At 49.2% G+C, this 23,760-nt stretch overlaps 1 protein-coding gene across 2 annotated transcripts in view; it reads left to right on the top strand.

Annotated features, from left to right (window-relative positions):
- The window catches only part of LOC142268553 (uncharacterized), an 89,935-nt gene extending 66,674 nt beyond the window's left edge, over positions 1 to 23,261 (top strand). The window contains exons 2-4 of one of the 2 annotated variants that reach the window (XM_075332362.1): positions 5,478 to 5,849; positions 19,476 to 19,565; positions 22,882 to 23,261. In XM_075332362.1, coding sequence (XP_075188477.1) covers positions 5,478 to 5,849; positions 19,476 to 19,565; positions 22,882 to 23,096 — 677 coding nt within the window. In that variant the 3' untranslated portion in view covers positions 23,097 to 23,261. The remainder of the gene's footprint in view (positions 1 to 5,477; positions 5,850 to 19,475; positions 19,566 to 22,881) is intronic. The other variant, XM_075332363.1, reaches the window with a different exon arrangement.
- The last annotated feature ends 499 nt before the right edge of the window (positions 23,262 to 23,760 follow it).

Here is a 23,760-nt window from a genome sequence, read left to right as displayed (position 1 = left end):
GAAGAGAAGAGGAGAAGAGAAGAGAAAAGGAGAGGAGAGAAGAGGAGAGGAGAGAAGAAGAGAATAGGAGAAGAGGAGAAGCGAAGAGAAGAGAGAAGAGGAGAGGAGAGAAGAGAAGAGGCCTTCAGATATGAGAGACCTGGAGACGTTTATATAGAAGACTCTGAGATTCCAGGTGAGAGGAGAAAGGAGCTGTGGACGGGGACAGGAGGCGACTGATGGAAGGGATTTATTACTAAGTGGGTGCAACCGAATATTAAGAGGAAGGAACATCAATTGTGTCCGGGCCATTTTTGGGCTTTTGTATGAAATTTTGTCCACTTTACCTTCTCTTTATTTTTTTTGTGTTGTTCCAGTACACACAAAGGAAATAATCATGTGTATAACATAACGTGTAATTGTAATAATTATCTGGGAGGAATACGTTATTTTCTTGAATTATTTCAGGGGTGCCAATACTTTCAGCCAGGACTGTAATTACTCAATATGAGATAAAGGTCAGATGTCTCGGTCTTTCTCTCTACGTGCGCTCGGTCGTTCCCCTCACCCACACGACGTCTTGAGCTGCTGTTTTGCAGATCCTGCACCAGGTCATGGTTCTCGTTGTTGTCTGAGGTGTGAGCGTCGTGTCTGGGGGTCTTATCAGGATGTGGTTTTAGGTATTTTTTTCCATTGAAGGTTTGTGAAAGTGAAAATATAGAAGATTTAGATCAACAACGTCTCCAGAACAGTGACTTCCCGTAAAGACGATGAACATTGTGGTTGCCACTCACTTGACCGGGCCGCCTTGTGTTTTGGACACCCGCGTCCTGGAGGTTTTTATAAGGAGCCCCCTTCTCATAAGCTCCAGATTCTGCTCTAAATACAATCACTGGAGCTCTATGAAGATTGGATGGGTCCAGATCTGGTATATTTCACAGAATTTGGCAGAGTAGTGTTGTCCTACAGGAGATACAGGTGGAGCTACAATCCACCACCTGCCATAAAATCACTGGTATTCAATCATAAGACAGTGATTACAAAAATCAATATTAGAGAGTTCAATGTGTAAAGGGTTAACCAGCGACGGATAACGATTATATTCACAGATTTCTAGATCTTAGTGCAAGAAGCATTGGCATAGAAAATGGCAATGTGATATGTGCCGCTGGAGGACAATGTTCACACCTATACGTAACGACATCAGACAAAGACGTCCAGGTGTAAAATATGACTCTACAAAGTAAAGGGATGCAGCCAAATAAGTTACTCATGAGTTTCCATGTCAGGACCCACTGCTTAAATAAATTATATAACGTGCTTGTTTAGGAAAAAGTGCCTGTGCTGGACACAAACTTGTCCCCGACGCGCGTTTCACATAAGCATTTCTCGAGGGCTACAAATTGTATTTGCCCTGCTTGAATGTATTGTGGATAAAATGGTCCTCAGCTGATTACTGCATCTTAGCCGAGACCCACACTGGAGATGATGACGTCACGTGTGCCATGCACGTCAGAGATCGCGCCTTCTGAGGAGATACTAGGCGTGTGGGTCCCACCGCATACCAACAGCCATGTTCCTATGTCCCAAAGAAATTGCCATATTGGATACACTAGTACTATATTTTTTATATTATGTGGTTACAATGTAGCAAAAGCCAAGATTAACCTCAAGATTTCAGAACCCCCGCGCTCATGTTGGTCCCAGCTGTTGGACCCCCAACAATCAGCAATCTATCCCTTATCTTATGGATATCTTATGGATAGAGGAGAACTTCATTTTTTGTGAATAACGCTTTAATCACCCGCCTCTACCCCAGATTAAAATATCATCTCACACAGCATAAGTTGTTCTAAAAATGTATATATTTCACCAAAACAACCCCGCCATCCCAAAACTATCCAGAGCACTGATAAACCACCTTGTTGCATTAAATACATACCCAGTTGAGTGCTGCCACCAGTGTGACTGGCAAACCAGTGGTGATTGACAGCAGCGCTCTACAATCTGAGTACTGCTGAATCTGTGATCAGTCTCACCTGGTGTCACAACCTGTGACAATGGGGTATCCCAGCCCATGAGAAGGGGCATCCTGCTGCTTAAAAGCATGGTACAGATTGTGATGCAGCCACTGATAATTTACTCCTCACTCTCCATCACCTCCGTATACAGCCCCATCATGCAGTCCATCCTGCAGTACATCGCTCCTCTTAGCCAATCCAGATACAGCCCAATGCTGCAGTATATTACTCCTCCACAAATAGACCAATCATGTAACTCATCCTTCAGTACACACAGCCTAATCCTGCAGTACATCATTCCATAGCACCTCTATATAGAGCCCCATCATGAAGCCTATTCTACAGAACCTTGCTTATATCAACATGTAAATACTGCCCTATCCTGCAGTACATTGCTTTCAGCCCCTCCATTTATAAGCCCTTCATGCAGCATATGCTACAGAACATTGTTCCTCTCAACCTGTCTAGATACTGCCCTATTCTGCCGTACATTGCTCCTCGGCCTTTTCATATACAGCCCCATCGTCCAGTACATTGCTCCTAATCCCCTTCTTATGCAGCCCCATCCTCCAGTACATTGCTCCTTATTGCCTTCATATACAGCCCCATCATGCAGTACATTGTTCCTTAGCCCCTTCATATGCAGCCCCATCCTCCAGTACATTGCTCCTTATTGCCTTCATATACAGCCCCATCATGCAGTACATTGTTCCTTAGCCCCTTCATATACAGCCCCATCCTCCAGTACATTGCTCCTTATCCCCTTCATATGCAGCCCCATCCTCCAGTACATTGCTCCTTATTGCCTTCATATACAGCCCCATCCTCCAGTACATTGCTCCTTATCCCCTTCATATGCAGCCCCATCATGCAGTACATTGCTCCTTATCCCCTTCATATGCAGCCCTATCATGCAGTACATTGCTCCTTATCCCCTTCATATGCAGCCCCATCCTCCAGTACATTGCTTCTTATCCCCTTCATATGCAGCCCCATCCTCCAATACATTGCTCCTTATCCCCTTCATATGCAGCCCCATCCTCCAGTACATTGCTCCTTATCCCCTTCATATGCAGCCCCATCCTCCAGTACATTGTTCCTTAGACCCTTCATATGCAGCCCCATCCTCCAGTACATTGCTCCTTATCCCCTTCATATGCAGCCCCATCCTACAGTAGATTGCTCCTTATCACCTTCATATACAGCCCCATCCTCCAGTACATTGCTCCTCATCCCCTTCATATACAGCACCATCATGTAATACATTGTTCCTCAGCCCCTTAATATACAGCCCCATTATGTAGCCCATTTCATAACAACATTGCTCCTCTTAGACAGTCCACATACAGCTCCATTCTGATATTCATCAAAATGGCTCAGGAGATTCATGACTTTTGCACAAAGCCCAAGGCTCTCTGTTTCTCTTTCTTGAACTGTTTTGTGACTTTTAGTGGTAAAATTGTACGTTCAGCAAAATGTCAAAAATGCACCAAAATAGCTGGGACACATAACATCAGTCTGGGGGAGAGGGAGCAGCTGGTGACGAGTTGAGTTGGGCCAAATTTTGCAACATTTTTAAAAAGTCACATTTCATGAGTCTAAAACATCTGGAAAAGCCACAGTGATGTAAAAATCAGAGAATAAACACAAAGAAAACTGGAAAAAAGGCGGCAAATTGTTTTATAGCTTTATCTCAAATCAGTGTCACTAACTGACCCAAAACAAATGGCGTAAGTGCAATGATAAATCAGGCTGTAAATCTCTTATTAGCCCCTCCAGATACAGCCCCATGCTGCAGCACATCGCTCCTTAGCCCCTCTAGATACAGCCCCATGGTGCAGTACATTGCTCCTCAACCCCTCCATATACAGCTCCATGCTGCAGTACATCGCTCTTTAGCCCCTCTAGATACAGACCCATGGTGCAGTACATCGCTCCTCAGCCCCTCTAGATACAGCCCCATGGTGCAGTACATCGCTCCTCAACCCCTCCATATACAGCCCCATGCTGCAGTACATCGCTCTTTAGCCCCTCTAGATACAGACCCATGGTGCAGTACATCGCTCCTCAGCCCCTCCATATACAGCCCCATGCTGCAGTACATCGCTCTTTAGCCCCTCTAGATACAGACCCATGGTGCAGTACATCGCTCCTCAGCCCCTCTAGATACAGCCCAATGCTGCAGTACATCGCTCCTCAGCCCCTCCAGATACAGCCCCATGGTGCAGTACATCGCTCCTCAACCCCTCCATATACAGCCCCATGCTGCAGTACATCGCTCTTTAGCCCCTCTAGATACAGACCCATGGTGCAGTACATCGCTCCTCAGCCCCTCCATATACAGCCCCATGCTGCAGTACATCGCTCTTTAGCCCCTCTAGATACAGACCCATGGTGCAGTACATCGCTCCTCAGCCCCTCTAGATACAGCCCAATGCTGCAGTACATCGCTCCTCAGCCCCTCCAGATACAGCCCCATGCTGCAGTACATCACTCCTCAGCCCCCGCATATACAAACCCTCCAAATACAGCCCCATGCTGCAGTACACCGCTCCTCAGCCCCTGCATATACAGCCCCATGCTGCAGTACATCGCTCCTGAGCCCCTCCAGATACAGCCACATGCTGCAGTACATCGCTCCTCAGCCCCTTCCTGTAATAAATCTATCCTCAGCCCCTTCAGATACAACCCCAGCGTGCATTACATTGCTGTTCAGCCTAACCAGATATAGCTCAGTCCTACAGTATATCACTGCTCAGCATCTCTGGATAGTTTTTTCCTGCAATACATCGCTCCTCTGTCCCTCCAGATGCAGCCCCATAATGCAGTGCATCCTGCAGTACATTGCTCCTTTCAAGCTGTACAGATACAGACCCATCATACAGGACATCACTTCTCAGCCTCTCTAAATACAGCCCCATCATTTAACCCATCTATGAGGATCTGGCTGTGGCCTAAAGACTATTGGACCAATGAACATAGAGTGGAGTCCACAGCTCTATGTGATGTGGACTTTCTCCAGCACTGAGCGCTGGTTACATCAATCTAATCTTTGTGTTTTATTAGATATTTTCTTGCTCATCAATTTATGGTACACAGAAGGCCAGGCACGGGATTGGTAATTAGAGTAGCAATCTTAGGAGACAAATATGTTTGGAGATAGAGACATATAGATGATACAGAGGCGTCGGGAGGAGACAGAGGAATCTTGAGAGGATGAAATAGTCCTAGGTCAGAGTCAGTTCTACAGTATGGAAAAGAAAGCTATATCACGTACTGGACAGTCGTACTTACCGTTTCTATAGCTTCTCTGCTATGAACGACCAACGCTTGTCAGTTTGGATCCTTGACTTTAAATGTCTCCACTTTGAATTGGCACCAGATTCATGTAAAGCAGAAAAGGCAAAATGATGCGTCTGTTTTATGGATTTTACTACTTTGTCCCCTGTAAGCTTCCATTTTTTTGTCTTTCTCCAGGTTATATAGAAGCTATCAACATCTCTACTGCTCAACCACAAGTGACTGGATATGAAAATGCCCCCAATATTCTGGCCGTTTCCTACCAAACATCAAAGAGGACGGACTGGCTTCAGATTAGGTGGAACATTGTCCACCCCAAAACTTTGCATTTGATCATTTGCACCATACGATCAGGAGACCTCGCCACCGCTAAAATGTTTCCAGAAAATGGATATGAAAGTCGGATGACGATTGATCCGGAAAGCGGCTCACTAATTATTAACCACTTGAAGATGGAGGATGACGGAATATACAACGTGTCTGTTCTGGACAATGAACAAGAAAGCTGGACTCTGATCAATGTCACCGTCTTACCTGCCCAAACTGAGGGTAAGTGCTTAAATCTATGAAAAATCCTGAGATCAGGTCATAGTGGTCATTGCTGTTGCCTTTTAGTGTTTGGAACCTAGATTACAGACTGATCATACTGTGATGTACGGAATATTCGTCCCATAACAAGGATCCAATTGGATCCTTCACTGGATTTTGCCTCTCAGAACAGGAGATCTTAAAGGGGTTGTTTGTGCTTATGATGTTGATGACCAAAGGTTTGATAGGTCATCAATTTGGGATTAGTTGGGATCCAACACTGGGTACCTACATCGATCAGATGTCTTAAGGCTGGCTGGATGTAAAGAGTTAACAAATCTGGACATCATGAAAAGTGTTGAGAACTGAAAATTAGCTTTCATTGAACTGATTAGAATGGATTGTAAAAGCCCCTTTACACACTGAGACTTTCTAGCGATCCCACCAGCGATCCCAACCTGGCCGGGATCGCTACAAAGTCTCTGGTGACCTGTCAAACAGGCAGACCTGGCCAACGACGCAACAGCGATCCGGACCTGCAGAACGACCTCGCTAGTCATTGGGGACGTTGTCAGGCCTAAAACACACATTCGTGAAAACCATGAAAACCACCGTGAAAACTGTCGGCAGACAGCAGACAGAGTAGCGCGATGAGAATGAACTCGGGTGAACTTCACCCGACTTCATTGTCATGCCGCGGCTCTGTCTGTGTGCCGTGTACTGATTAGCGGTCACCTGTGAAGGATTCACCGGTGACCGCTAATCCTCCGAGTGACTGAAGTGTCCCCCCCTCTCTCATACTCACCGATCCCCGATCACCAGCGCTGCATGGTGTTCACACTGCTCCGGCGTCTTTTTCTAATTTGAAAAAGCCGGCCACTCATTAAACAATCTCGTATTCCCTGCTTTCCCCGCCCACCGGTGCCTATGATTGGTTGCAGTGAGACACGCCCCCACGCTGAGTGACAGGTGTCTCACTGCACCCAATCACAGCAGCCGGTGGGCGTGTCACTATGGAATATAGAAATAAATAAATAAATAATTAAAAAAAACGGCGTGCGGTTCCCCCCAAATTTAATACCAGCCAGATGAAGCCATACGGCTGAAGGCTGGTATTCTCAGGATGGGGAGCTCCACGTTATGGGGAGCCCCCAGTCTAACAATATCAGTCAGCAGCCACCCAGAATGGCCGCATACATTAGATGCGACAGTTCTGGGACAGCCCCAAAAATCCAGGTAACCTCAGTGACAGCTCAGCCGATCACGCGGCTCTCTTCATTTGCTGCGTGGAGGTGACAGGAGTTGTGGGAAGTTCTCACTATTACTTCATTCACAGGGTAAAAGATGAGAGGTAGGGGGGTAGGGGTAGAGGTAGGGGGGGGGTCACACATGAGAGGTAGGGGGGGGTCACACATGAGGTCTACTTGTAGGGCTGCCAGGAGGGTATCACCACTGTCCAAGAAGGTCAACAGGAGAACACAAGATGCTGGAAGAACTTCATACTAGAACCTACTGGAAGCTCCCACCCATGCAGGAGGCAGCTATCATAGAGAAATATACTTGAGTCATAAAATAATAGGAGCGCAATAAAAAAGAGCCACAAGTTGGATTAAAGCAGAATAGCCAGAATCTATACTAAAGCACAATTGGCAAATTCACAAAGGAGCATAGGATATACAACAAACCAAAATAATCCAATTACGGAAAACAGAACCATATGCTCAGCCTCCTGCTCGACCCAAGGATTTTTCCTTTTGGCTTCATGCCCCTTGAGAGGATATTTTAACAACCGTCAAGTGTAAGCCGTAATCTAACATCTATCCTAATGGATGCTGCCTGATTAGATAAACTGCTTGGGCAAAGCATCACTGCAAAAGAGAGTAGTGTGAGGCTTTTATGACACCATTTATACTAGGATAGTGTTGAGCGGCCATTATTTCATTTTGCCCATTAGAGAAGAACACACATGAGGTCTACATGGAGGACTGCAGGAGGGATCACCACTGTCCAAGAAGGTCAGCAGGAGAATACAAGTTCTGGAAGACTTCTCTGAGAAGACAGAACGTAATCATGTGGGAAGTTCTCACCATTACTTCAGTCACGGGGCAGAAGTTGACCACTAGAGAGAAGGGCCACACATAAGGTCTACATGTAGGGCTGCCAGGAGGAGATCACCACTGTCCAAGAAGGTCGGCAGGAGAACACAAGATGCTAGAAGACTTCTCTGAAAAGACAGAACTTAATCTTGTGGGAAGGTCTCACCATTACTGCAATCACAGGGCAGAAGATGACCACTAGAGAGAGTGAACACACATGAGATCTACATGGAGGGCTGCTATGAAGATCACAATTTATACTAGGAGAGTGTTGAGCGGCCATTATTTTATTTTGTCCATTAGAGAAGCACACGCATGAGGTCTACATGGAGGACTGCAGTCGGGATCACCACTGTCAAAGAAGGTCAGTAGGAGAACACAAGATGCTGTAAGACTTCTCTGAGAAGACAGAACGTAATCCTGTGGGAAGTTGTCACCATTACTATTATTATTATTAATTTATTATTATAGTGCCATTTATTCCATGGCGCTTTACATGTGAAAGGGGTATTCAAAATAGGGACAAATACAATAATCATAAACAATAGAAGGCACAGTACAGGAGGACAGAGGTCCCTGCCCGCGAGGGCTCACAGTCTACAAGGGATAGGTGAGGTGCGGCGCTGTATTAGACTGAGGGTTATGGCAGGTTGTAGGCTTGCCGGAAGAGGTGGGTCTTCAGGTTCCTTTTGAAGCTTGTCAAGGTAGGCGAGAGTCTGATGTGTTGTGGCAGAGCATTCCAGAGTATGGCAGGCACGCGAGAAATCTTGGATGCGATGGTGGGAAGAGGAGATGAGAGGGGAGAAGAGAAGGAGATCTTGTGAGGATCGAAGGTTACGTGCAGGTAAGTACCGGGAGACTGGGTCACAGATGTAGGGAGAAGACAGGTTGTGGATGGCTTTGTAGGTCATGGTTAGGGTTTTGAACTGGAGTCGTTGGGCAATGGGAAGCCAGTAAAGGGATTGGCAGAGAGGAGAGGTTGGGGAATAGTGCAGGGACAGGTGGATGAGCCGGGCAGCATAGTTTAGAATAGATTGTAGGGGTGCGAGACTGTTAGAAGGGAGGCCGCAGAGCAGGAGGTTGCAATAATCCAGGTGGGAGATAATAAGGGCATGCACTTTTTCCAGCTTCTTGGGAAAGGAATGCATGGATCCGGGAAATGTTTTTGAGTTGGAGGTGGCAGGAGGTGGAGAGGTCTTGGATCTGTGGTTTGAAGGAGAGAGCAGAGACTAGAGTTACTCCCAGGCAGCGAGCACGTGGGACTGGGGAAAGTGAGCACCCATTGACATTGATGGATGTGTCAGGTGGGGGGGAAGGGGTTGAGTGAGGAGGAGGAAAGATAATGAATTCTATTTTGTCCATGTTCAGTTTTAGGAATCGAGCAGAGCAAAGCATGAAATAGCAGACAGACATTGTGGGATTCTGGTTAGTAGGGAAGTGATGTCAGGTCCAGAGAGGTAGATCTGCGTATCATCAGTGTAGAGGTGATATTGAAAGCCATGGGACTCTATGAGTTGTCCAAGGCCGAAGGTGTAGATGGAGAACAGCAGGGGTCCAAGAACTAAACCTTGGGGGACCCCGACAGACAGGGCGAGATGAGGAAGTGGTGTGAGTGTGGGAGACGTTGAAAGTTCGGTCAGTTAAGTATGAGGAGATCCACGATAGGGTCAAGTCTGTGATGCCCAGAGATAAGAGAATTTGTAGTAGAAGGGAATGGTCTACTGTGTCAAAGGCAGAGGACAGGTCCAGGAGGAGGAGGACAGAGTAGTGTCGCTTGGCTTTGGTGGTTAGTAGGTTATTAGTGACTTTAGTTAGGGCGGTTTCAGTGGAATGTTGAAGTCGGAAGCCAGATTGTAGACAGTCAAAGAGGGAGCAGGAGGAGAGGTATGAGGACAATTCAAGATGAGCATGCTGTTCCAGTAGTTTTGAGGCATAAGGGAGAAGTGATATGGGTGATAGTTTGACACAGAGGATGGGTCAAGAGAGGGCTTTTTCAGGATGGGTGTAATGGAGGCATGATTAAAGCATGAAGGGAATACACCAGTTGTTAGTGATAGGTTGAAGAGATGGGTTAGGGTTGGGATGAAGACTGTGGTGAGATTGGGAATGAGGTGGGATGGGAGTGGATCAAGTGGACAGGAGGTGAGATGTGATCGTGAGAGTAGAGTGGAAAGATGATCTTCTGTCATGGTGGAGAAGCTGGATTTGGAGAAAGAAGGCTGAGTAGTTGTGAGGAGGGGTGTGACGCCCTGGACTAGCCAGGTAGTCACATACATACCAACATACACACCCCCACCCTAGACAGTAACAACAGTCAGACAAAAAAACCTTGTTGCCTCCCACCAGGGTCTGATGTCCACACCAGGTGGGGCGGAGCCAGGCAGTTGTCCCTGCCCACCGAGGAGTTCACCGGCCTGGAGGCGGGAAAAGTGAGAGTTCAGTCTTGGAGGTGAAAGTGAGAGGAGTAAACACTTGAGGTGTCTGGGTAGGAGCCCAGGCACTGACAGCAAGGTTGTCAGACGGTGGTGGCCGTCTGCAGGAGTTGGTGAAACTCCGCAGAGCCGTAAGGACCGGAGTCGGGCGTCGGCCCGCCGGTACCGGACCGGGGAACGGAGTGAAGCTAAGCACACAGGCAGGGCCATCGGACCCCGACCAGGCTTGGAGCTGCCGTCAATAGACAAATCCGAATGTGACAGGAACCCCAGGGGTTTCCTAACAACCAAGTCCCGATTAAAGGCAACCGTCCACCCAGAGAGGATATACAGCCACCGCCACAGGCTAGAGATCCAAGGGCCAGCGCCTGCGGGCAAAACGGGCTCCTACGGCACCTATACGCCGGGGAGCGGACTACCGGTGGTCAACCACAGGAGTCAGAACATTCTAACAGGTGCAGGGAAAGACAGCCACCATCAGCCGTCCGGGGAGAGCACAACAACAACACTGCAGCCGGCTGCGGGACCCGTCCATCCAGCCGTTTAGTTTACCGGAGCCTTGGTGCATCTGTTGCTGAGTGAGTACACCAGTGCCATCCGGCACTGCACCGCGCTGTCCCTGCAACCCTGCACCTCACCAACCCTGCCTCCCCGTCACACTACCGGGCCCCGGGACCACCAACCCCTACCCACGGAGGGGGAAAACAACATCCCAGCTGCTCCCTACCATCGCTCCCGGGATCCCCGTCACCAGCAGCGGTGGTGCCCATCTTCACCACAACCCGTGAGTGGCGTCACGGACTAAATCCCCAAATAAACCACCCCCTTTTCACTCACGGGTGAGGAGCGCCGCTCGAGTCCCCGGATCCGGCCCACCACTCGAGCCACCGAGCAGCAGCAGCAGCCCGAGCGTTAGCGAGCGCAGCGCCCCGCCGCCCGCGACAGGGGCTGTGGTGATAGTGGGCCAAAGCTTGTTCTGATGTTGTCAATCTTCTGCTTGAAGAAAGAGGCAAAGTCTTCAGCTGAGATGAGAGGGAGGTGGTGCCGGGGGACGGAGGAGAGAGTTGAAAGTGTTAAATAGCTGTTTAGGGTTGTGAGATAGAGAGGATATGAGGGATGAGAAGTAGGTTTGTTTTGCAGCAGTGAGTGGCAGTGAGTGGCGAGGGGCTGTTTGTATGTGACGATGTGCTCGGCGAAATGAGACCTCGTCCATCTGCGCTCATCGATTGTGGAAGCCCGTCTCAATTCTTTAGTCTGACTTGTGTGCTAGGGTTGCCTGTTGATTGTGCGGGTTTTGGTGTGTGTGAGGGGGGCGGCTGATTCGAGAGCTGCAGAGATTGTAGTGTTGTATAAAGTTGCAGCGGCATCTGCATCATGTAGAAATGCAATGTCTGTGAGGGGGAGAAGGGACTGAGAAAGGGCGTGTAAATCAATGTGTTTGATATTCCTGTGAGAGTGTAAACGTTTGTGGAGTGGGGGTTGAGTACTTGGAGAAGAGAGGGAAGAGAATGTGAGTAGGTTGTGGTCAGACAGGGGGAGAGGTGAGTTAGAGAGGGTAGATAGGGAACAGAGGCGAGTGAAGATGAGGTCCAGTGTGTGAGGCCGAAGGAGGAAGTAAGTGTTAGAAGTTTAGAGACAGATGAGTGGGAAGTGTCAATGGGGATGTTAAAGTCACCTATGATGATGGTGGGGATGTCGGTGGAAAGGAAATATGGTAGCCAGGTGGTGAAATGGTCACAGGGCAGATGATGACCACTAGAGAAGGGAGGTCACACATGAGGTCTACACAGAGGGTTGCCAGAGGGGGAGCACCACTGTCCAAGAAGGTCATCAGGAGAACATGTGGCGCCCCAGGACCTGGTCGCCACAACAGCATTGCCCCTCCAAAGGGTTAATGCTGAGCCTGGAGGTAATTGGGAGGTCTATTGGCCAGTAAGTGTAACATCCAACGCAGTTCTCCCTCAGACCAGTAGGGGGAGCCCTGAACCTGGAGTTCCAGGGAGCATTCCTTAAGTCTGGCCTGAGGGAGGAGTTAGTGGTCAGTTGGTCAGTCTGTAGAGAGAAGTGATAGCAAGCAGACGCAGAGTAGTGCTGTCCTGTGGAACTGGGGCCTAGAGCTGGAGCAGCTTGGCCCAGTGAGGCAGGAGGAGCAGAGAGGCAAAGAAGAGACTCGGACATCGGAGTCTGTGGCCACCAGGGCCTAAAATACTCCCTGGTAGCCGAATCTGAAGGGCAGGAGAGCTGCAAGCACCTGGCCCATAAACAGCCCGAAGGTACAGCTGCATCATCAGGGCCCGGTGTGGACTCCAGCAGAGAAGCACCAGAGAGGGCCTGTGCAGCCTACCACAGAGGGAAAGTAACGTACCACCGGTCCCAGCAGCAAGAGGGCCATTGCTAAATCCAGAGAGCAGGGTCCTATCACAGCAAGGAAAAGAACAGGAGTAGGCCTCATACTCATCTGGCCAAAACGACAGCTCAGTTACTTCCAGGCCGGCCGGATCACCACCTGTAACGGTCTCCCAGGACTAACCGTTTGGGAAGTAAAAGAGGAGAATAAAAGAGACTGTTGTTTGTGCCTGTTTCTTTCATTGCCTGTCGGCCCTGCACCGTGTTTTCCACACCACACCATAGACTCTCACGAGCACCAACAGTGTCCCCGGGGCACCGCTTCACCTGTGGGGAGCAGTACCACCATTGCTGCCATATCATCACCCCGGAGGCCTTACACAGCAGCGGCGGCTTAATAGCCGCATACCACAGGTGGCATCACGAACACAAACTTTATTAACCAAGCCACATATAAAACTGACACCCACCAGGGCCACGGAGTCGGGCCCCGCCACCACTGACGACCACCGGACTAGTCCGGCCCGGCACCAGGTGTCCCATAGCCCTGGGGTGGGCGAGTCAAACACAAGATGCTGTATGACTTCTCTGAGAAAGAACTTAATCCTGTTGGAAGTTCTCAGCATTACTTCAGTCACAGGGTAGAAGATGACTACTAGAGAGGGGAGGTCACACATGAGGTCTACATGGAGCAATGCCAGAGGGGGATCACCACTTCCAAGAAGGTCATCAGGAGACCATGAGATGCTGGAACATCTTCATGCCAGGACAAACAGGAAACTCAACATAAACATGAAATCTCTTTGCAGAAGATGATCATAAAACATATAACATCTACAAGGGAGTGGGTTCCCTGAGAAGACAATAAATGTCCAGGAGGAACGTAAGATGAAGATTAAAGACTATCCATAAACATCTGGGACACACGTAGACCTCCAGATGGACAGCAGTGATATTGTGATGGAGAAGACTGCACCCAATGTTCAGTCACTAGATCAGGATTGAGTTGATTTTTACATGTTTTAATTTGTGCATCATCAGCATTTCAGGTTCAGACTTCAATAAAAAAACATTTGATGGTTACATGAGACAATGCAGAAGATGCAGCCCATGGAGGCGTCAAAGTCGCGGAGGTCACAGTTCACATGTTGCATTGTAAAATTACAAACTGCTGATTGCAGTCGGGTAACAACATAGCCCCATCTAATGTGTTTCCTATTATCATACCACGCTCCATGATTTCTTTGTACTGGTGGCGATAGGAGCAGTAATATGGAAGTGGTAGAGACAGCGCCCCCTATAGGTGGCGGTGGAGAGTGTACACTCCTATATGTGGAGCAGACAAGACAGATATGGGTTTATGTGGCCAAAAGATCTAATATTAAGCCCCTCCTAGTGACGCTCAAAGCCTTTGTAGTGGACAAGTAGTCGTAATGCAGCACAGACAGATGATGGTGGCGGGGAGGTCCGGGACAATGGTGGACGACGGTAGTGGCGGGTTGGTGTCCAGGACAATAGTGGATGACGTTGGGAGTGGGGGAGTTCGGGACAATGGTGGGTGACGGCGGTGGGGGGGGGTTCGGACAATGGTGGATGACGGTGGCGGGGGGGTTCGGGACAATGGTGGGTGACGGTGGCGGGGAGGGGGGGTCTGGGACAATGGAAGATGCTATGACATGATAGCCATCAGCGAGGAGGAACTGAAGCTGCAGAGCTGAGCAGGGCATGCTGCTACTGAGGGCTGCTTTCTGTTTGAGTCTCCAATGCAAGAACGCAGCCCTCAGCAGCATGATGAGTGATAACCACCTGAATACTCCGGTGCACCTCGCTGCCTGGGCCGACCTGTCAGGCCTCGAAAAGTGATGTCACAGGGGTGGAGATGTCCTGGATTGACCCTAAAGATTGCAGAAAAGCAGCCAGTCCAGCAGAAAGGGCTGAAATATAGTGTTCAGGTGTAAAAGACGTGAACCGCCCTGCGATGCTGAAAGCAGGAAATCCCTCAAGGCGTCAGCTGGAGGACTCTCTGTGTAACTAGGAGCCATGTATAAGAAATGGCTGCCGGCGGTGGTGACTGCTGGAGGGGCCCCACAACAGAGCAGGTGCTGGGAATGTCTCTCTGACCCTTCTCTGCGGTATTTTTTCATTCTCAATATGATAAAGTAGGAAAACAGTTTGTGCACATTCAGCTCTGCTACATCTGAGAGCGGCAGGGAGGTTTCAGCGGCTTATCTGCTCCATTTGGCGTAATCGCCTGCTATGTACATCACTCAGGTTTACGTGCGCCATGTGTCACACAACATCTGGCCGCTGCACTTAATGGAATTAAAGTCTGCGTTATCCTACAGATTGTATGAGGGATGCTGTCCCTAACAACGCCACTGATCCTGTGGGCGATATAGGTCACTGATCCGCTGCCATACTGCACTGAGCCTATGGGTGATATAGGTCACTGATCTGCTGCCATACTGCACCGAGCCTATGGGTGAGATAGGTCTCTGATCTGCTGCCATACTGCACCGAGCCTATGGGTGAGATAGGTCTCTGATCTGCTGCCATACTGCACCGAGCCTATGGGTGATATAGGACACTGATCCGCTGCCATACTGCACCGAGCCTATGGGTGATATAGGACACTGATCTGCTGCCATACTGCACCGAGCCTATGGGTGATATAGGACACTGATCTGCTGCCATACTGCACTGAGCCTATGGGTGATATAGGTCACTGATCTGCTGCCATACTGCACCAAGCCTATGGGTGATATAGGTCACTATCTGCTGCCATATTGCACCGAGCCTATGGGTGATATAGGTCACTGATCCGCTGCCATACTGCACTGAGCCTATGGGTGATATAGGACACTGATCTGCTGCCATACTGCACCGAGCCTATGGGTGATATAGGACACTGATCTGCTGCCATACTGCACCGAGCCTATGGGTGATATAGGACACTGATCTGCTGCCATATTGCACTGAGCCTATGGGTGATATAGGTCACTATCTGCTGCCATACTGCACCGAGCCTATGGGTGATAGAGGTCACTGATCTGCTGCCATACTGCACCAAGCCTATGGGTGATATAGGTCACTATCTGCTGCCATATTGCACCGAGCCTATGGGTGATATAGGTCACTGATCTGCTGCCATACTGCACTGAGCCTATGGGTGATATAGGACATTGATCCGCTGCCATACTGCACTGAGCCTATGGGTGACATAGGTCACTGATCTGCTGCCATACTGCACTGAGCCTATGGGTGATATAGGACACTGATCTGCTGCCATACTGCACTGAGCCTATGGGTGATATAGGTCACTATCTGCTGCCACACTGCACTGAGCCTATGGGTGATATAGGTCACTATCTGCTGCCATATTGCACCGAGGATATTGGTGAGACAGTTCACTGATCTCCTGCCATTGTCACAATTATCCCCCTGTTTTTGGAGACTAGTGGCAACTTGAGGACTGGAGCCCCTTATCACTATTTAGGACTCTTCATTAAACGTTGTTTCATTTCCTTTGGTACTGAAGCAGTTAAATGTCAGCTTTCTACCAGGAGCTCTCCTGCAGTTGAGGTCAGCGGCACCTGCTCTGTAGCCCCACCCCCTTGTGCTTAACTAGCCAGGTCTCCCAGCAAGCTTTGCTGACTATACAAACCATTTGTATGAAAGCTGCCTTGGTGGAAGGAGCTGCTGTGAATCTTCCAAAAGTTGTATTCTCTCAATTTTGGTTCTTTATTCCCTGTTTGTTTCTCCTACCCTCTCGTCTCTTTAGTGCAGTGGTGGGTCTAGTGAACCTCACCCGCCTCTCACTAGTCAGGGCATCTAAGGATTTCTCAGGAACACAGGGTGCTGTTCTGTGACAGTTGGTAAAGAGACTGGCTAGGAGAGTAGGAACAGCTGCAGGTGAGGTTAGGAGGTGCCCATGTGCCACCCCTGCAGCGGATCGAACCGCTCGGATCCGGGGGTAGTGATTGCTCGTGGCTCTAGGGTCTCCGGACCCGAAAGCTAGGGGCAACAATCAAATGTAAAAGGGGGTTATTTACAGGGGAGAGGTATAGTTTGTGACCCCATCCGTGGTGTACGGTAATTGGGAGTACCACCGCTGCTGTTTGGAGTACCCCGGGTGATGGAGTGGGGAAGCAAGATGACGTTACCCTCCATGGGTAGGGGTAGGCCCCCGGAGTCTGGATAGGGATGAGGGGTTGCAGTGCAGGGGTCAGTCGGATACTCACTCAGCATTGAAGCAGATGCTGACAACAGGGTAAACCAAGTCTCTGGCTGTGCCGTTGCCTCTCGAGGGGAGCTCGTCCGGGTCCTGTCCCCTGCAGCACTGCCTGGTGGTCCGTAACCTACCTCCTGGCACAAAAGTTTAGGTTGTCTGTTGTGGCCCAGTAGCTTGGAGCTTTCCATGCCCCACTCCCCACTGTGGCTAAGTGAAGGAGACTGCTCTTAGGAGCTCATTCTTGGGATTTCAGTAGGCCGCTTGTTTGGAAAGCCCTATCCCCCTTGTTGCGCTAGTGCCCCCGATCTCTGAGCTTGGTTGGAACAGTCCATAAAGGCCCTGTCCTCCGCAGGTTAATTGCCGGGTCGCTTGAAGCTTCTCCCTGACCCAGGGTCCGTGTACCCCGACGTGCCTTCGGTCCTGGACCAGTGATAGGACCAGGCTGCTGACCGTCCTCTTTGACGGGCTGCAGGCACCTAGCCTAAATCCCCTGCGATCGGGGGTCCGACTCCTTTAGGTCCAGACCACCATCTGCAACCTAGTTTACTTCTCCCCTGGGAGCTCCAACTTCCAGCTTCCTCAGAGCTCCTCACAGCTCGAAGGCTACCACTGAACTGACTTGACACCTCCCACCTCCCTGCCTGACCCCTAGGTGGGCGGCCCTATTCCTGCTTAAGCAGCCCACTGGTGTGCTTGACAGGTGTGGCGCAAGATGTATCTAGGATTTGTGAATGCTGGTGGAGGCAGTACTGCAGGTTAGGTTCCCAGATCCGTGGGGGTTGATTCCTGCACTGTAGAAAAAGAGCGTTCAGAACCCTGTGACAACCTGAATAGTCCAGGGCGTCACATTCCCCCTTGGTTAAATGTAGCTCGTCCCCGAGCTACAGGACATCAAGAGATTTATTTTGTAACTGAAAAGAGAAACAATAACATTTTCCATCCCTCACAGGGGAGGCACATTACTTAAACGTTTCACTAACTCTAAAGGGGGCTTTACACGCTACGATATCGTTAATGTTTGGTCGTCGGGGTCAAGTTGTTAGTGACGCACATCCGGCGTCATTAACGATATCGCAGCGTGTGACACGGACCAGCGACCTTAAGCGACCTCAAAAATGGTGAAAATCGTTCACCATGGAGAGGTCGTCCCAAACTCAAAAATCGGTAAGGGTTGTTTATCCAGGTGGTTCATCGCTCATGCGGCAGCACACATCGCTATGTGTGACACCGCAGGAGCGAGGAACGTCTCCTTACCTGCCGCCGGCCACAATGCGGAAGGAAGGAGGTGGGCGGGATGTAATGTCCTGCTCATCTCCGCCCCTCCGCTTTGATTGGCCGGCCGCTTAGTGACGTTGCGGTGACGTCGCTGTGATGCCGAATGTCCCTCCCCCTTGAAGGAGGGATTGTTCGTCAGTCACAGCGACGCCGCCGACCAGGTATGTGTGACGCTGCCGTAGCGATAATGTTCGCTACGGCAGCGATCACAAACAATCGCATGCGCGACGGGGGCGGGTACTTACATGCTCGCTATCGCTACAAATTGCTAGCGATATCGCTACCGTGTAAAGCCCCCTTTAGAGTTCATCTTTTATAAAAACTGTGGAACGCTACCGGTTGTATTGATAGCGGGGGCTCAACCTGCTCCGTTGCAGCCCCTTCCTGCGACAGTCCAGTTCCAACATCCCGGATCCCCACCTACTGTACCCTCTCACTAGTTCCAGGGCCCACCATTGTTATTGTGTCCCTTGTGTTTCCCCTTTGTCTGTGGTGTTGTTTAGGTGTGTTTTTTCATGCTTCACATCTCGGTTGGTCTGAACTCTCTCGCTACGCCAATTGCGTGACAGCTATACTGCACCGAGCCTATGGCTGATATAGGTCAGTGATCCGCTGTATACTGCACCGCGCCTATGGGTGATATAGGTCAGTGATCCGCTGCTGTACTGCACCGAGCCTATGGGTGATATAGGTTAGTGATCCGCTGCTGTACTGCACCGAGCCTATGGGTGATATAGGTTAGTGATCCGCTGCTGTACTGCACAGAGCGTATGGCTGATATAGGTCAGTGATCCGCTGTATACTGCACCGTGCCTATGGGTGATATAGGTTAGTGATCCGCTGCTGTACTGCACAGAGCCTATGAAAAACCTGTGGGGGACGTGTCCAAGGCCCCAAGTACTGTATACGATAATGGTGGCCACCAGTGGAAGATCAATAGGAGAAAGGGTTTGTTAATCCCGTACTGTATGGGAAGCGGGGGGATTACTGTCTAACAGCATGTAAATCTGATATAATCCCTGTATGCCTTACTATAGTGATGGGATGGGGGGGTGATATGAAGGATGTACAGAACGTTAGGCCACAAGCTCGCAGGTCAGATGCTTCGATTCAGATACAGCAACTCAAATGAAAGTCGTGAAGGTTCATGAAAAATATGTCAACTCGTATCTTCTGGCTTTGTAAGGAACGTTAGGACTGTCCAGGCTGTGTACATCCGAAAAAAAAAAAGAGTATCATTCACCTCTTCTTTCCTCCGTTGTTTCAGACGGTCCACAGGCGGTCACGGTCTTTGGCTGCATCCATCACACGCTGCTCCACCAAGACATCAGTGCTGAATCCCCGGAGGAAAAAGGAGGTGATGTGTTCATTTTACAATGTTTGCACAGGATTAATGTTATTTTCCACAAGTCTGCAAAGAAACAAAGAAAGGAGGTCCCTCGGTCGAAGGGCGCCATATGATTTCAGGATTGATACGTAGATGGTGTCATTTCCATATTTCATAGTTTGGGGTTTTGGGGTCGATATTGATGATGGAAGCGGTTACAGTTTATATTATTGAAGAATAAAGTCCAACGTAGATGCTCCGTGTACAACGTCTAATGGAATAACATGAACACATATAAACACTGTGTAATCCTGCCGACTGAGCCTCATTACCCGGCATGGGCTACTGCACAGATGGTTCTGGCATGTGAGAAATACGAGCCCCTGTGGGACATCGATCTGTAGGGGGACTAAGGGGTACTTTGCACACTACGACATCGCAGGTGCGATGTCGGTGGGGTCAAATCGAAAGTGATGCACATCCGGCGTCGCTGTCGACATCGGAGTATGTGATTCCTTTTTACTACGATTAACAAGAGCAAAAGCGTCAAAATCGTATAATCGGTGTAGCGTCGGTCATTTCCATAATTTCGGAAGGACCGATGTTACGATGTTGTTCGTCGTTCCTGCGGCAGCACACATCGCTGTGTGTGAAGCCGCAGGAGCCAGGAACATCACCTTACCTGCGTCCACCGGCTATGCGGAAGGAAGGAGATGTGCGGGATGTTTACGTCCCGCTCATCTCCGCCCCCCTGCTTCTATTGGCTGCCTGCCGTGTGACGTCGCTGTGACGCCACACGACCCGCCCCCTTAGGAAGGAGGCGGGTCCCCGGCCAGAGCGACGTCGCACAGCAGGTAAGTGCGTGTGAAGCTGCCGTAGTGATAAGTTTCGCTACGGCAGCTATCACAAGATATCGCATGTGCGACGGGGGCGGGGACTATCGCGCTCGGCATCGCAAGCATCGGCTTGCGATGTCGTAGTGTGCAAAGTACCCCTAAGGCTGGAGCGGTAACAGATTGATGCCGATCCATACAAGCTGTCCACAGCTCCTGCCGACTGAGCCTCATTACCCGGCACTCACTACTGCACAGACAGTTCTGGCACGTGACAAATACAAGCCCCTGTGGGACACCAGTCTGTAGGATGACTAAAGGGTGCTTTACACGCTGCGACATCGCTAGCGTTTGCTAGCGATGTCGAGCGCGATAGCACCCACCCCCGTCGTTCTTGCGATATGTGCGATGGGGACGGGTGCTTTTCCGTACAATATCGCTAGCAATTGCTAGAAATATCGTAGCATGTAAAGCCCGCTTAACGATATATCATCGGGGTCACGGTGTTTGTGACGCACAGCCGGCGCCGTTAGCGACACCTTAAACGATTGCAAAAGAGTTAAAAATCGTTGGTCTGTAACACGTCATTCATTTACCAAAAATTGTTTTCTGGTCAGTAGCGATGTTGTTCGTCGTTCCTGCGGCAGCGCTCATCGCTGTGTGTGACACCGCAGGAACGACAAATATCTCCTTACCTGCGTCCACCGGCAATGCAGAAGGAAGGAGGTAGGCGGCACGTTCCGGCCGCTCATCTCCGCCCCTCCGCTTCTATTGGCCGGCCGCTTAGTGACGTCGCTGTGACGCTGAACGCACCTCCCCCTTGAAGGAGGGATTGTTCGGCGGTCACAGCAACGTCGCTGCACAGGTATGTGCGTGTGACGCTGCCGTAGCGATAATGTTCACTTCGGCAGCGATCACCAAATGTCGCACCAACGACGGGGGCGGGTGCTATCACGCTCAACATCGCTAGCTATCGTTGGCGATGTCGCAGCGTGTAAAGCACCCTTAAGGACGGAGAGATCACAGATTGGTGCCGATCCATACGAGCTGTCCACAACTGTGAGAGGCCCGGCCCCAGAGCTCAGCGGGAAGAATCCAAGCACTAAAGAGATGAAAGAATCAGAGCACACTTCTTCCTCCTCTTTACTCCCGATCTAATTCCCACAAACTATTCACCCTTTACTGGTTTGTCTGCTCTGGCCCCAGTGGACATGCCCCACTCCTTCACCCCACTTGGGATTTTACACGTCTTGTCACCTTCACTGGGAAACGTAATAAAGAATATAGTGTCTGGTTTGGCTTTTACCCTAAATTATGGTGAAAAGCTCATGAAAGGGTCGATATTGACTTTTAGGATTGCTATTTCCAATAGGAGGTGCTAGAGCTCAGTCCTCGTCATGCTGTGTCTTGGCCTTAAAAAGTGGAAACCCTCCAATGTGGTTGAATTTCAGCAATTCTACAAAGATGAATGGCTAAAATTCCTCCAGAGCGTTGTAAAAGCCTCATTGCCGGTTATCGCACATGCTTGATTGCAGTTGTAGCTACTAAGAGCAACCTCATCAGTTATTAGGTTTTGGGGGCGATCAGATCACGAAGGGCCTCCTGTACGTTTGGATTTCTTTTTCCCTCAATAATAAAGACCTTCATTTATATCTGCATTTTGTGCTACTTGTGCTATGTTTGTCTAATATTTACATTTGTTTGGTGCCTGAAACATTTAAGTGTGACAAACGTGCAAAAGAAAAAGATATCAGGAAGGGGGCAAATACTTTTGCACACCACTGTATACAGTTACATACTGCAGGGTTGCTGGGATGGTGCAATTCTTTTATTTGTAGTGAAGCTCTCCCATTAGAATAATGGCGCAGCGAGCTGTATCTTCCAGCGTTGAACAAGGACCATAATTCTGAATCTGTATTCATTAGATGTCAGTCACTCCCACACGTCTCCCCTTGGTGATCATAACCGAGGGCTGGTCAATGGGACGCGGCTCATGTCCCAATTATTATTGGATCTCCAATCTTCAGAATATCTGCCCCCCTGGAGTTCCCAGGCAGAAGACATTAATGCCATATTTCCTATAATGATTTTAGCTTTCTATAGATAGGATACATGGCATGTACAACCCATCCATCGGGTGGATATTAATTTGGAGTCGATATACAGATTGTGCAACATGCATGTCACTCCCCTTGGGATCACCATGCCGAAAATGTGTCTCCCATAACTGTAGGACGTACGCCTGTCATAAAACCCAAATATTCAGAATTGGAATCCAGTGCTGTCCTGTCTGCTGTGGGTCTTTTGAACAGATAAAGAGTTATTCCCACAGGAAGCAGAAATGTCGCCTCGAGCCTCTTATTGAGACTTTGTGTCTGCTCTCCATCAGATAACCCACCTTCGTTACTCAGGCTAGAGTACCAGCTCTTGTTTCCTTTTACAAGTCATAGATTTGTCCTATTTGACCATGACATTTATGGTTTCATGTTTTCCATTATTTCTGTGTCTTCCAGGTCCCACGCCGGCGGCAGTCCATGAGGGTCAGTGTATTTGCTACAGTAACGGCAGTTCTGCGTCTGTTCCCGCCTCGGCCTGGATTCTGCTGAGTTCCCACGTCTCCTCCATTGTCATCACCCTCCTTATTTTGTTTGGGATCCACTTTAAGAACAGGAATCAGCCTCCGAGAAGGACACTGAGAGCGTTACCAACAAACAGACGCCAGTGGTGAGAAGTGAAAAGCCTTGACCTGCATGGACTGGACCTCAAATGGATGCCTATACTGGACAGGATAGTCCACCCGGAGAGGACTATGAGGTCTCCTCTGCCTGGAGGAGCTGAATGAGTGGCGTGTTCTAATACTGTACCATATGTGTATATATATATAAACCATCTATAAGAGCTACCGTTATGTCTGCCATAGGGCACTGTGGAATGAAAATCCAAGCCGATACCATATAGAATAATGTCATATAATATATAGACCAGACAAAGAGTAATACACCAAGTAATGCCCAGGTTATACCAGCTGTACATATATCATTATATACAGGAGATGCCCGGGTTATACCGGCTGTACATATATAATTATATACAGGAGATGCCCAGGTTATACTGGCTGTACATATATAATTATATACATGAGATGCCCAGGTTATACCGGCTGTACATATATAATTATATACAGGAGATGCCCAGGTTATACCGGCTGTACATATATAATTATATACAGGAGATGCCCAGGTTATACCGGCTGTACATATATAATTATATACAGGAGATACCCAGGTTATACCAGCTGTACATATATAATTATATACAGGAGATGCCCAGGTTATACCGGCTGTACATATATAATTATATACAGGAGATGCTCAGGTTATACCGGCTGTACA

Source organism: Anomaloglossus baeobatrachus, chromosome 1, assembly GCF_048569485.1.
Source record: "Anomaloglossus baeobatrachus isolate aAnoBae1 chromosome 1, aAnoBae1.hap1, whole genome shotgun sequence".
Classification (NCBI taxonomy): domain Eukaryota; kingdom Metazoa; phylum Chordata; class Amphibia; order Anura; family Aromobatidae; genus Anomaloglossus; species Anomaloglossus baeobatrachus.
Note: the sequence above shows the minus strand (reverse complement) of the source record. Positions and strands in the feature narration are given on the sequence as shown.